The sequence below is a fragment of the Saccostrea cucullata genome, unplaced genomic scaffold (genome assembly GCF_032062105.1).
Source record: "Saccostrea cucullata isolate Sc308-1 unplaced genomic scaffold, CSIRO_AGI_Scuc_v1 ctg3400, whole genome shotgun sequence".
NCBI lineage: Eukaryota > Metazoa > Mollusca > Bivalvia > Ostreida > Ostreidae > Saccostrea > Saccostrea cuccullata.
In genome coordinates this window covers 78,637-94,578 of record NW_026920403.1, presented here as the reverse complement: position 1 = coordinate 94,578, position 15,942 = coordinate 78,637, and the positions used below count along the sequence as shown (strand labels likewise).

The following is a 15,942-nucleotide window of genomic DNA, read 5'->3' as shown; positions in this document are numbered from 1 at the left end:
TTGGGAAAAAAGTGACCTCCCTCTCGGTATTTGTAGAACTCCACAAAGAGTGTAACTGGGAAATGTTACGCGTTTAGAGATCTGTCCAATATCACATTAAGTTGCGAACAAATTATAGAATTTTGTGAAGATAATTTAATTTATATTCAAAATATTTACTTATTTAAAAAAAAATATTCAGAATATGCCATTTAATGAAAATGATTATTTTGTGGAGAAGCACTTTTTATACTGATAATTTTTTCCAGACAATTTTTTTCATTGACCACACTTTAGTACATGCATTTATATAGTCGACGTGTGAAATTTGACAACCTTGTCACAATAGAATGCCCATTCATTACAAATAAACCACACTTCCCATGTTCATTATTTATGCACCTAAAGATTATATATCATTTTATTCTCTGTCATTTTAAATGTAAACAAGGTCATCATGATATTATGACCTGAATATGTAGAGTGTTAGGTTTCTCGGACAACCTTCTTATGACGTGTGTAGCGTATTCTAAAGGAAAACCATTTCATAATATTGTATCAAATGTTGTACGTGGTGTTATATTTCAATACAATATGAAGGTGTAAGTGCATAAATAAATAATATTGTTGCTTTAAATTGTGCTAGTTAGAGTGCACAGTTTGGGAGCCTACTTAAATTGACTGGGGAAGTAAATTTTGAATTTCACATTTTTTCCTGATTGAAATGGAGAGAGGGTATGAATTGTTATAAAGTGACTGGGAAAGGAAAGCAATAGTGCAACACGTAGTGACCGAACAATACAAAAATCAGTTTTTATTAAAGGAAATGGTCAAAATGTAGGTGCTAAAAATGTTCGTTACGTAACATGTGGTCTAGTGTACAAGCGACACTGCATCAAATGAACAAGCTGTTAATGAACATTGTTCCTCCTACGAATGCAAAGTTAATCACGGTGGATGTGGGTAAAAACGAAAGTAAGAACAAACTTTTAAAAGTCAAATTTGATATATACATGAAGGAGGAAGCAAATAACAATTCCCATAAACATGCTCACGGTGTTCGGTATGCTTTGAAATACAATAAAATGTAGGGTTAAGTCACTGCGTAACATGATTCCTCTATCTTTTGATCAGAAAAACCTTATTTTGATAGATATAAACATTAAATGTGGTAGTATGTCACCTTTAATAAAAAATGTATTTACGTCAATGTACCTTAAGATTAAGTTCACGCATTTTCTGTGATTGTAAATTTGAATAATATTTTGAATAAAAATATAAACATGCTCAAACATTTTATTCATAAAACTTTGGAGCGATTTTTACTGGAAATCGCCAAATAACATAGTTCATATTCGAGAATTATACTTTGAAATTGTAAAATATAATCAATAGTAAGCTTAAGCTTTAAATATTTCAATGATTTGTTAAATGATTTTCTATTAATATATAAAATGCTAAAGTTTCCAATCTTTCAAATGAATATCTCTGACTTAAATATCTAGGTTCATTTTCCTTTTTTTCAATATCATTTTCCTTTTCTTTTTCCTACTCTTATTTTTTTTGTCTTTGCAAATCAGAGGGGAGAAAAATTATGAAGAGAGTTTTAGAATTCCTGTGAAATTGGAACCCAGCGACATTTAGTGCAGGACTTAATCTCTGGCTGCAGATATATTTGTAACATGCAAAAATTACAAACGAAATTCAATTTAAATTTCAATGGTATTTAAGTGCATGGGATTTAAGATAAAAATTTGTTATTTATTACCAGATGTATTTAGGTCAGCTTTTAATAAAGTTTCAAACTTTTACGCATGCATATCGAAGAACTTACATAACTAAATTTGAATATTTTATTCTGCATGGTTCCGTTTGTGAGAAAGAGGAGTGCAGCTTTGCAAAGCCCTATATCTCCACGTGTTGAAATTTTTGCAAAATAGTTTATAAACCACAACCAAGAATCATATTTGTAAAATCAACAACATTTAAACAGTTTATAGTTGTTTAATACTTTTGTTATTATTCAGGGAAATTTCATGCCATAAAAATCAACAAACCCTTGACGATTCTTCAAGTTTTCTTAACAATAAGATTGAAGTGCTCCGATAATATATTGAGGGCGTGGATATCAATACAAAGACAAAAAAATATATGTAAGCAACACATATTTGATCTGCAGCTGTTTTATCAATTTATCTAGATTTTCTTCGCTGATCCTATGGTATTTTTTTTAATTTTGTATTTTTTCTCTTACGCTACATCTCTCGCTAGAATTAAAGCCTCGCCCTAATTCAGTTTCAGACAAATTAAAATAAATGCGCATAAACCAGATCCCGCTCTGTTTGTGTTGGGGTTCTTGTTCACTGCATATCACACTTCAAACAACCTTGTTATCTTCTAAATCAGAGTTTGAGATTAGGGGTTGACTTTCTAGGATACAAGTACTTAAATAACCCTAAATTCAATTTTGATGCTGTTTAACATTTTGACTTTTTGTTTCATTTAATTTTAATAAAAAATGAAATACAAATTAGTGTGCCATATTGATAAAAAGTTTATTTTCATGTATCAATACTTTTTCATTTATTCTTCGATAAACCATGATATATGATATGTTTATTCCTTGAATCTGGATAGTCTTGCTTGATAATATTGTACCGCAAAGTACGATTTCATTTTTTTCATCTAATTTTATAAAATATAAAAATTATGTTTTTTTTTGAAAAAAGATTTATTTTAAGCAATAATTTTTTTCTCTTCCATCATAGAATGACATTTTCCAGAAAAATAAGCTGCATGGGATATCAGCAGCAGAAATAAGAAATTTCCATCAGCTTTGTCTATTTTGATTAATATGATATCATCCACACTATATATTTTTTCTCTCTCTCCCAAACTAAGACATTTCTATACCCCATTGATCAGCATTTCTTTAAAAAAAAAAAAAAAAAAAAAAGTTTCAAAATGCAATGCTTCGAAATGCAATTTCTCAGTTTCTCAAGCACCCCCTGTGTTTTATCTATGTGAACCGATTGGGGGTGTAAGAAACCATTAAATTCCTAGGGTTTCTGCTAATTTTTAAACTGAATGATGTTGGGACGAATAAAGCAAGTCTCCAACAGGCCTATCGCTTACTTGCAAGCTTGTAAAATCTGACATATATAACCAACTTCTGAGGAACGATTTAATGATCGATATAATTTTTCGCACCTTTACGATCTTTCTGCATTTTATCACAAATCTATTTGAAACACACTGGGTCTTCAAAAGTATTCAATATTATATATCATGGTTTTCGTATCTTATAGATTACATGTATACTCTCCTCATTCTCTCTCTCTCTCTCTCTGATTTAGAATTTGTAAAAACCATGAAAGGTGCAAGGTGCAAGGTGCTTGAATATATTGTATAAAATCAGTGGTTTCCCGAATTGTGCTCTTCCTCGCGGAACTGCTTGCTCTAAGATCCTAAAAACTGACCATCTGCTAAATCAAAATGTATAGGGCGTCTGAAACATAAAAAATGTTATTTCTCAGTGGGCATAAAGATTATCAAACATACTTGATTGAAATGGCAAATGCCTCAAATGGACTGTATAGCGTCACGATATCGTAAAAAAAAAAATTCCATCCTTGAAATTATTATTCCTTTCACATAATTAAGACCCAAGGAAAACGAATTATTACGAGGGTCAATAATTCGTAATTTTGTAAACTAAGACAAGTATTTCAAAGAATGATGTTTATTATTATTATTTTTTCTTTTTGTGGTATTATTTGACGTCAAAGAACGATATAGGTCCCAGGGTCAGTTATCGAAAATTTGACAGAAATATGTTGATCCTTACCACTCTTGTGACTTTTGATATTTACATAAATCATGTATATATATTACACAAGCCTACAGTATTGTAAACATTCTTTAAAAAATTTGTAACATCAAAAAATATCGTATTTAAGTTTTTAAAGTTTTATATAATACTGGTATCCTTTTTTGAAATAAGATCTTACAATCGACAGACAGATTTGTCTTTGGTTTTATTGTCAGATTATGTGGTAAAAATGTTACGGTTGCATATTACATCGGCTTCTTATTAATTATTTTATGTATTACATAAAAATATATGACACTTTTTCCATTTTCTCTGTAAAAACAAGAAAAACAATCCTGAACTTTTATATTTGTCTTTTATTAATGAAATCACATGTTAAAGGAGAAACGATTTAAACATATTTTAAATGAAATTCTGATGTGACATAGCACTTTATAACCAGGAAGAAAATTAAGACAGAAGAATGCAATAATCTATCTGTGAATGAAATTAGATCGTTGTTTATCTTTCTGAAAAAATGTCGTTCATGTAATGGTTGACCTAATTCTATTAATTTCACATTCATATCGATAACATCCTCCACAACTGTATTTTGTCTTTGTTACTTCAAACAAGAAGCCCCGCTTGATATACACCAGATGAAGTCCTGATGATGTTTATACAGGAATAAAGCACTACAGCTGCCCCTTAAACTAAATATGATCGCCCGCATCTTCAGTTATATTCATTCAAGTTTCACTACCGGGCAATTAATATCTCATTAAATAAAATTCAATCTGGGTTTTATCAAAAAAGCAGGATACATATATGCATGCTTGTTCCAGAGATATAAAATTAATCACTGTATTTAATAATGTAAACACGATTTCTTGTCAGTGAAATTGCTAAGTACAGTTACCGAATCCCTAGAATCATTTTTTAAAAAATCTGGAAATTAAAATACCACCAGTTTGCACGTTTTGCCTGATATTTTTTTTAATCATCTCGAAATTTTTATTCGTGAAAGTACGTAGAAACATTGTCATTTTCTTACGCTTTAAACACATGCTAAAAAGTATAGAAAATAACACTTTTTAAAATTTTACACATACAAAATAAAAAAAAAAAACATATTAAAAAAAGTAAAGTGAAGTCAAATTTCCATTTTCATATGCTGCTACAATTTATTTACAGTATAACATTGGACTGGAAATTAATATTTATTCAAGTTTTGGAAATAAATAACAAATTGTTTCATATAAATTTTCAGTTATACAAGGCAAATTTCGTGTCAACAAATACAAACGAGAAATAGACAACAGCTAGCAGTGGAGGAAAATCGGGCAGTACGAGTTAATATACTGATACGGATTTTCTTTATTACAAAGATTCATAATTCCTGTTTAAAGTTGTTCGGGTGTCTGACAGTTGTCACGCAAATGGGTGAATCCAAAAATAAGGAAAATCAAAAATCGTGGTCACATAATCTGGACACCTGGTCTGGGGCAGTCTCACAATTTTCTGATTCTTAAGTAAAATAAAAAGATCTCTAGTAGAATATTTCTGTGAAATAACAAAACACGATTTTAAGTAAAAGTAAAGGCAGTGACATATGGAAGGTCAGTTCTGATGATGTTGTCTCGATTAAATTGTTCTAAAAAGTATACAAAGTTTGATGATAAAAGTTGAACAATGTCATAAAAATATTACAATTTCTGTACAACAAATTCATTACCTCTTTGAATGATGTGCATAAAAAATTGGTAAAAATTAAATTTAAGCATATATTTAACAGTGGAGTGTTAAGTAAAATTCATAACAATTCAGTATAACATACATATAAGTGAATACCGGCTTATCATATCATTAAGTACAATAATTACTGGTATACTGTACACGCCAAAAGTCACAACAGAATTATCACAACAATCAAGCGCATTCGTGAGAAAGGACACAATACAGTTAAATTATCGACAATTTAATGCAAAAACATAGTGTATCACCAGTTCTCGTATACATGTGATAATACCATCAGTTCTATCAAAACACTTTATATACATGTGTTAATACCATCAGTTCTATCAAAACACTTTATATACATGGGAATATATCCTAGCAGCATTTTTACAGCAAAACGAAGTGGTTTTAAAACTACCATGATATACCTTATTAATACGTATTATTTGTTCTTCACCATTTTCAAATCTCTTAACTATACAGAACTACATGCACAGTTAGCATTATAGATCTAAATCCATGCACATGCATATCAACTAGTATTATTTAAAGCATTCAATAACATAAATTTATAAATTAAATCATCCAAAATAAGAAAAATTAAATTAAAATCAGCTTAATTACCAGATGCACAGATGAAAGAAAATTACGTCGTCATCACATCTTATCACTAAAACCCAAAAAATAAAAATCAACAGGAAAATCTATAAGTACAACCCTTCGATGAAATACTTCTTTAATGATTTATAATATTTTGGTGCATGTACACGTTCTTTCTATCTGGATCATGCTATGACTTATCTTTCTACCCCAGCAACTAAAAATCAGAAGAGAACTGTCTACAAATTATGCCAAATATTTAAAGCTTATAAAACACCTGTACCTACATGTTTAAGTAATAATGATCTGATATAATATATTTCAGTATTTTTATTTGGGTGTGTGCATTGTTTTTCGCAAATCTTTTCTGGTCTTGTCTGCAGACCTCATAAAAACGAAGCAGCATATATATCTACACAAAAAATGATGTGTATTAGCTAGCTGATGGATAAAACTGAAATAAACTCCTTTACTGACTAATTTTCTCCGCATCATACCAAACCACTCAGATAAAATCTGACAAATTTCTCATAGCTAATTCAGAGAAACGGGAAGTTATTAATACATATCAGGGATAACATAAATAGTTCACCTTTCCTTGATATATATATGCATTCTATCAAATTTAGATTCTGCATCAACTGTAAAAGCACAAAAAAGTTAGAAAAAGTATGAGTTAACAACAAAAATATATTGTTTTGTTTTCTATTTACAATGTTCCATCAATCAAAATTCAAAAAATCACATTCAATACATACATGTAATTAGTCTCAAGATCCTATTTTTCCTCGTTGCTAATGTAGACTATGTATACATATATGATTGGAAACAATTCTTATTTCTACTTGAGCACACTAACAAAGAAACTTTTAAATTCAGTATGAAGAAAAATAGTTGATTGTGGAAATACAAATTTTGTTGAAACCTTGTCAATAATGCGTACATATAATTTGCACACTACCGATAATTATAAGACAAATGCATGCATCAATTTTGATATGAAAATAAATAAAAAGGTATCTTAAATCCAATATAAATCGACTTCATATATATGTTTTTCAGATTAAGATGGGTAATTTGATTATGTTTCAGTATTTCAGACATCCAGTTCGTTGTATCTCACTGCACGAAGCACCTCGGCTGATGACGTCACGCAGGATACTCGTTTCCGGCAGATCTCGCGAGAGGGGGATGGGCCAATGCCCTTCAGTGATTGTCAGCTCTTACTGGAATCCAGAGTGGCACCCTCTAGCCAGTAAGTGATCATCATTCCTTTACCCTAAAAATTTCAGTCTTAATATATTGATCATGAAACGGGAGAAAACTCGTCATATTTTCTTCTATTTTTTGAGACTGTTCGAGAGTGCATTTTCTTCTATCGTTTTTCACCAGAGTGAAAATATCTCTTTAATCTACTAACTTCTTCTAAATGACAATAATACAAAAAAAGTTCCCGACAATGTTGAAAAAACCATACAAATACCTTTATTGGAATTTCTCCACGACAATTCACATCATACATTCCAAACTGATCCAAGAGCTGTTTCGAGGAATCAGATATTTGGATTTTTCCAGCTATGAAAAATAATAGCTAAAATTTCTATTTCTCTCAAGGAATATTGTCCTAAACTATATTGTGTAATTATTGAATTATAAGTTTACTACATTGTTAATTTACTATTGAAACGCGTAAATTGTAGGAATAGAATGAATTTGATAATACGTACATTTATACTTGCGTTTAACCTTTACATTCTTCTTTGATTGATATAATTCAAATTGTGACAAAAATTATATTTTCTCTCATTTTAATTTGGATCTTGATTATTTGCTACAATTTTTAAACAACTTTTATTGGAAAACTTTTGTTTAGCTAGAATAGAGCTAAAATTAACTGCTGAAATAAACAGAACAATGAAAATGATATTATATAAACCCCACCAAAAGATGTGGACTCCATTCTTGAGGCAGTGTTAACGGTATCCCCAAACAAACAATACCTTGGCATTGCAATACCGACAACCCCAGCCACGACAGGCCCTAGAATAAAACAAAACATGTTTATAATATGTAAATTGTACTTCTTATTTATTATGTTAAAGAGAAGCGATTGAAATTACATAGATTTCATTTTTATCTGAGAGATTATACGCAATTTCAGAAAATGGTATTTACCTCATACCCGTATAAGTGGAAATTTTAGCGAGACGCAAATTTAGCGATTTCTCCTTAAAAAATGGTAATTTATTTTTAGCGAGAAGTAATTTTAGCGATTTTAAAATGCTTACTAAAGCAGCTATTACAAATAAAATGCAATTAATTTTTAGCGATATTCAATTTTAGCGATCCCATGACCCTCGCTAATAATGCCAAAATTAAATCCTCGCTAAAAATACTACTTATACGGGGGGTACCTTAATCCGTAGCATTAATCTCAAAACAAAACAAGAGGCCCATGGGTAACGACCTTACCTGATTCACTTTGAACTTACGTTTTAGCTCCATCATATCACCAGGTGTAATGGATTATTATTTACTCCTAATCATTTGAATTAATTTGAATACCCTTAACCTTAGGATACTTTGAGGCAAGTTTCGTTGAAATTGGCTCAAAGAATCTTGAGAAGAAAATCGTAATTGTTAAGTAAACAGACGGACAGATGACACGGGGCAAAGTGTGATCCGAAAAGCTTACTTGAGTCTTAAGTTCAGGTTAGCTATAAACAAAATAAAACATTGGTTCACGAAACATTCAACTATGAGCCACATAATTCATCAAACCAATGTTATCCAAGGACTCTGATATAATTTCTATATATGCGTTATCGTAATTTTGTCTGCAATAAATAAATTTTAGAATATTACGGACCTAATTTCATCATTAGGAACACTATAAAGAAGTAACTTGTTTTAATAAACATACAACTCACAGTAAATACCCATGCCGTATAATGACTTCCCCTGTAAAGTTTCTCTTAATTGACGTATATTGCTTCCATACGTCAAATCCTTCATTTAATGAAAGGGCTATTAAGCCACTGAAGGGAATTAAAGATGTACCGTGTTAAGAATGCAAATATTTTCTTGTAGTATATAGTGAAGGTACTAGTATATTATCATTAGCAATTATCTACCTACATAGAAGATAATTCATTTCCCCAAATGTTAACAATCAAATACGTCAAAGGAGGTTGAGGATTGTTTTTTGTTTATTTTTTACAATAACTCCACAGTGAAATGGAAAAATCGTAAACTACTATCTTAGCAAACTACCATCAATCCATACCACCTACCTCCGCTGCATACTTCGGATTTTCTGGCCCGAAAAGATAACAAATGAAGACCTGATGCAAACAAGAGGACAAGGGTACCATCATTACCAAACGCCGATGAAGATGGATTGGACGTTCTCCGAAAAGACCCTCAGTCAACAACTAGAACAGCACTGCATTGGACCCCAGAGGGCAAAAGAAAGAAGGGGAGGCCTAGAACATCATGGCGAAGGACAGATGAAAGTGAGATGAAAGCAATGCACCAGACCTGGGGATCATTGACAAGGCTGACCCCGGATAGACAGGAGTGTAGGAAGTTTGTTGCTGCCCTACACACCACGGGGTGTAAAGGACTATGATATGATGATGATGATGAAATGGAAAACTCCAGGAAGTCACAAATTATGAACCATTTTCTCTTTTAGAAACATTTATCATGTTTATACATGCTTCAAACCAAAAGTCCTTACCAGAATTTATACCAATTCTAATCATTAACTTTTCCTCTGGTATATGTTTGATTTTGAATTCTTGAACAGCTTTCAGGATGCTCAGTGACATATTGGCAATTTCCATAGCATGTCTTTGTCCATTTCTAACCGGAAGTCCTGATACAACCATATACGCATCCCCTATTGTTTCTACCTGATGATGAATGAATTAAGTCATTTTATTTATGCTTTCTGCCAAAAACACGCTTTTAATAAATTTTTCTACCACCGTTTTGATGAAAACAAGGTTAAAATAAGATTTTCAATAACAAAACGCACCTTATAGACGTCAAAATGGTTGATTATCGTGTCAAAACATGTGTATAAACCATTCAACATAGCCACAACCTGAAGAAATACAAAGTTAATCTATATCTTTTCTGATAAGAATATCTTACTTGAAAATATTTTATTGTAATTAGTACATAAAATGGGATCGGAAAAAGTTCTTTAGAAAACTACATTTTGTAAATTGAAATATACGGTCTTTAAATAATAAATTTAAAGTTATAATTAATTCACTCTTTCTTACATTCAGACAGAAGTCTAAAGCTTACTGTCATTTGAGGACTTGTAAAAAATGAAGTTGCATACTCTTTCTAGCCCTAGTGAACTAAGAGGTGGCCGTGAGTATAATAATCATTCCTACCTCTAATGGTGTACTACGCGAGGCCAGGGTCGTGAACCCTACAATATCACTGAAGTAAATGGTCACCATTTCAAAAGTTTCTGGATCAACGCAGTTTCCAGACTCAAGTTGTTTGGCTACTGACCTAATAATAAATAAATTATATATAGGTTCATAAGCGTCAAACGCAATGCAAATCTAATTATATTTTACAGGAAAAGGATAAAGATTTACGGTCTAACAGTGTATCAAGAAGAAAGGGAGCAAGGAAAATGTAAAAGAGAGTCTATGTACAGTCAACATGCAAGTCCCACCAAATCGTAGGATAATAGGTATTGTATCGGGCAAGATAAAGAAGAAAATATAAGTTGTTGTTCTTCACTGGAACCTAAAATATTTCAATCCGTAAGTAAATATAATTCGTGTCCCCCAAACCTAAAAATTAACTTAAATAAGAGTAAAATTTTATTGTTTTTACTCCAATAATTAACTAGGTAAAGAAGAAAACTAAATCTGCACTGTGAATAACAATCAGACATGTAACAATACACTGGAATTTCAATTGCTAAATTATGCTTCAGATTAAGGAAAGGCTAATACAATCCTCTGGATTCTGCTCAAACTTACTAATAAATATGACTATCTATTGGCTATATACTGGCTTAATGAGAGATAATAATGTGTAAATAAGGTTTTGAAAACTCACGGGGGTAACAGTCTACAAAGAAGATCCTCTGCTTTTCGTTTTTCTTCGATGTACGCCTTGGTTCTTTCTGTTACGATGCTCTCCAGATTATTGGCGTATTGTTCCATTCTTCTCATTAGGTTATCCATAATGTTTCCTTTTTGATTTCTAGGGAAATGTTATGAAAGAAAACTTTTTACAAAACGGTATAATTTGCAAAAAAAAATTATATCAATTCTGAAAGAAATAGTTGAACAGACCAGAATTTCAGCAATAAGACATTTTACAATTTGAAATAACCTACACGTTCATTTTCTTCAGGGAATAGAAAATATCGTTTAAGTTAGGTCGATCATCAGGAGATTCTGACCAGCATTGCTGCAGTAACGACCTAATTTCGGGACTACAGTCCATTTCGGAAACATTTGGCCTAAAAGGTCCCAGAGTACCTGGTGCACCCATCACCTTCTCTATAATTTCTAAAGTCCATAAAAAGAATTTTAAAACAATTTCAAAAACAGTGATATATATGAGGATGTCATTCGTTAAATCAAAACCACTATGGGTCTGATTAAAATAAATCTACTAGGAAACCATATTGTAATTGAGCATATTGCAAAAGAACTAGAGAACAAAAGAAAAAAAAGACATGTAGACGCATCTAGAGCTGTCTAAAAAGATACCTGATGATGTCAGGTCACTGCCTTCAAAAGGAGCACCCCGAACTACTATTTCTTGAAGAGTGATGCCAAAGCTGTATATATCTGCCTTCTGGTAGTTGATATCTTTAGTTTGATTGAAGAGTCGCCTCAGCAACTCTGGCGCAGTCCACAGAAGCTCTTTTTGAAAATAAAAAGACATTATTAGAGAATTCTTATAAACATACTTGGATTATAAGTTTAATTAATAAATATAGAAATACAGCGTAAATATTTTGTAAAGCATATTTTTGGTGTACTACTTGGCGAAATTTGTGAACATCGATTATCATAACACATCTTAGGTGTTAAACTGGTTGGTCCATGGACTTGTAACAAATATTTTCTTTCTTGAAAAGTGAAATTCTAACTACATTATATATTTAAATTAATCTCTTGAATTGTCTGTAGAAGAAGAGGCATGGTCGTACATTAAGACACGGGTCTTAAATTCAAATCTTTGTATTAAAAGATGACTTGATATTGCCTGCCGAATTATCGATTATGTATGCGTCTTCATTTATAGAGCATGTGCTAAGAAATGGACATATCTTAAGATAGTATATTACAAGATAACATTAGTAATTGTCTGAAGAATAATTAATTATTTACATATCCATTTTCATTTATAAAGCGACTGTGGTAAGAGTTGGACAGACATTAAGATTCTTTCAGTTCACGCCTAATGGTAACCATTTCTTAATGGTCTTTATTTTAAGTCTAGGGATAATCTAAATCTTGTTCAAAGATATTCATTATTCCTTGAATGAAATTAATATAAAAAGAACGAACAGTAATCATACTCAAAAGTCTATTTGATAAAACAAATCAGGTACAAAGTAAGCAGGAACCTATAAAAACCTCAGAGGTGGGATCAAGTGTTACAGAGAAGAAAGCATCCCATGTCGTTCGATTATACCCGCCTAGTGCTCCTCGTCATGATCAGGAAAAACAGGAAAAATCGGTAGACAATTAAGTGTGTAAATTATGGTCTAGATAACGATTAGTGTGATGATATCGGTCAACATCGACTTAATGAAGATTGTATTTGTATAGGTCATTGTATCAACCACAGAACATGCTAAATGATTACTGAGTACTTTTAACGAGACTGTTGATATTCTTATTTCTTAAATTTATTTGTCAATAGCTTGACCCGTTTAAGAAACGCATATTCTTGCTTTCCTAATCAACTTGGAGACATAAACCCCATATGCAGATGATAAGGGTATATTATTAAATAAGTAAAGAGAGTTTTCAATTGAAAAGTTGAAGTCATCAAGTTTATCATAAAGATTTATTGTTATGTTACCATTAAGGAATTCTTCTCGTAAAATATCTAGAAATGAAACAAATGCGCCGTGCTCTGTCATGTGGTATCTTTTATTTGAAGTTTACTTGGAAAGTAAGTCGACATATGACAAATGAACAGAATTATATATTCTTAATCAATAATACGTCGTCGATATATTTAATTGTCGAGTTGAAGGCCACAGCAAATGTTTTTCTTCTTTTTCTCGTGTATAAGCTTTTGAATAAATTTTACCTCATATGAATAAAAATTAGACCTGGATGAAAATGGCATGGGTGGAATTCTGACGGATTGCTGAAAGACTTGGTTTCCAGTAACTACATAGAAATTTTGTCAATCAGAAGCTAAAACATCTTTAAATATCAACCTAAGATTACTTTTTTGTACAGTCAGAACGGTATTTATTTTTTAACAAACCAATTTAGCAAATGACCAATGACAAATTAAATAAATTTAAGATTTCCATTTTTATTAAAAAAAAACAAAACAACTGTCAATGATTTCAAAAACACCAGACTTAAATTTAGCGTGGGGAATGGTTGTATGAAGTGTTGGAAAGCCATACGATTAGATGTTATGTATTTTTGGTAATTGTTTTTATTTCAAATTTTCTACATTGAAAGAGTTCTTTGGAGTTTTATGTATCCAAATCTGATATACACCACTTCTTCTTCTTCTTTTTTTTTTTTTTTTTAACAGCTTTTAACATTTTGGAGAGAAAGAGGTTTGGTAAAAGTTAGAAAATTTACCGGAACCCGCCGTGTATCTATGCTTGCACGTATTTTTATGAAGAATCCAGTAAAGGTATGATTATTCAAATGCTTTTGATTGTTCGGAAATGGGAATAATGGTGAGGTCTCAATATGAGTGAAAAATTCTCAAGAAGGTGTTTAACAACAAAGAGACAAATAAAAAAAACACTTGCAGAAGTAAATCCTAATTCCTCTAAAATACAATTAAAATATTTAGTTTTACTAACAAAGACAATGTTGTTACACGCTTCAAATTGTCAGCTGATACCAGTACATACTGATCGTGAAATCTATTTTCCTTTTCATTTCTGAATTATTGAAAGTCGAATGATAGATGGTTTTAATATTGACCCTAAATTGATGCTTAATGAGAGATTGAAATATCATTCTAATACTTATAACCTCTTCTCCTTTCCAAGACAAATGTTTACTCCCGATTCAGGAAAAAAATTCCCATGAAAACGGGTTGCAATAATATTGATAATTTTTTTATGAAGGCTAATATGAAATAAATCTTTAAGTTCATAGAAAACATTATTTTTCTAGATTACCCAAAATGACAAACTGGAACAATAGTTAGTTAGGTCTAAGGAAATGACACATGAAACAGTTTAGAAATTTTATATCTATTAACTATAAATTTTTTAAAGCAGTGTTTTAATTAATAGTAGGAACATTTTGGTACATCATTAATTTTGTTTAAACACTTATCAATTAAAAGAAAACATTTCAAGAAGAGATGTTTTAAATAATTCATTTAAAACATATTTGTAACTATGTTAGAGTGACACTATTTGATACTCACTATTCATGTTAAATGATGCCTTATCCTGGAGTTGTTCGCGTCTTTCCATATCATAAATAGAATTCAGACCGAAGTCTGTCAGTTTCAACATAAACCTGCTGTCAATGACGCAGTTAGTCCCGCTTAGGCGCCCATGGTAACGAATCGGGCTCGAGTGAATATACTCCAACCCCTATTGAAAATTTGACAATATATTTGCAGAGAATATGTACGTACTACCCCTTCATTACAAATGTGAAATAAATCAATTCGTCAATCACAGAATGCATCTCGTGTGGAGAATTGCATCCAACAGTGTTCTACAAACTATTTTTCAAAAATACTATTCAAATGAATTATCGACAATAAACTCCAAGTTAGTGTCCAAAATAACTTACTTTAAGGATGTCCCATATAATGGAGTATCGGAAAGACCAATCTAAGTCAATGTCATCGTTTTCTATGATATCCTATAGTGTCAAAAATTTATTTATTTAAATTAAAGAGAACAACAGACATATTTCAAATGTTTTAAATAGAGTATATGTTAAATACCTGTATGAATTAATCTTGAAATTTTACAAGTTAAACTAAAAAGACGTTTCGTTCCACGAAAACAGTCCCGAATGTCATAATAACTTGAAAATATTAAGGATGACCCCTAAGAGAGAGTCACGATCATATACATAACGTGCATTTTAACGTCAATGACAATGAAAAACTCATTTCAATCACTAGTAGACAAATTACGAGTTATGATATAATGTATTGTATACTTGTATATAAAATATATCATTGCTGAATAAATTTTATTCAAGATGTCCACCTCAAAAACTTTTTACACAACACAAAAGTTGAGTATGGCAAAACACGGACACCAAAACGCCAGAGGTGTGATCAAACTTAGGAGGAGTAAGCAACCCCTGTCCTGTCCACCTTAAATAATTTAAGGCCATAGGAAAGAAACATACTCAAGTTTAAACGTAACCTTATCCAATGGTTGATGTCCAACATAGCTTTATCATTAACTTGATCAGGGACCTGAACTTTGACATTTGCCATTTGACCATATGTCAGAATAATGGAACACGTTAGTGTCTTAGTAACATCTGTTCCATTAAAAGTATTGGGATCATGATGTCAAGGACACATTTGTGACAGATAAGCAAACAAACTACAACTAATCTTTTTTA

General features: G+C 31.2%; 1 protein-coding gene across 1 annotated transcript in view; it reads right to left on the bottom strand.

Moving 5' to 3' along the window:
- Positions 1-7,227: 7,227 nt before the first annotated feature.
- LOC134248460 (atrial natriuretic peptide receptor 1-like) overlaps positions 7,228-15,942 on the bottom strand; it is a gene marked incomplete at its 5' end in the record, with an annotated part of 31,506 nt that continues 22,791 nt past the window's right edge. Inside the window, 11 exons of the mRNA XM_062730858.1 lie at positions 7,228-7,406; positions 7,611-7,702; positions 8,069-8,167; positions 9,870-10,044; positions 10,170-10,238; positions 10,540-10,663; positions 11,225-11,371; positions 11,508-11,682; positions 11,887-12,042; positions 14,771-14,942; positions 15,148-15,219. Coding sequence (XP_062586842.1) covers positions 7,344-7,406; positions 7,611-7,702; positions 8,069-8,167; positions 9,870-10,044; positions 10,170-10,238; positions 10,540-10,663; positions 11,225-11,371; positions 11,508-11,682; positions 11,887-12,042; positions 14,771-14,942; positions 15,148-15,219 — 1,344 coding nt within the window. The remainder of the gene's footprint in view (positions 7,407-7,610; positions 7,703-8,068; positions 8,168-9,869; positions 10,045-10,169; positions 10,239-10,539; positions 10,664-11,224; positions 11,372-11,507; positions 11,683-11,886; positions 12,043-14,770; positions 14,943-15,147; positions 15,220-15,942) is intronic.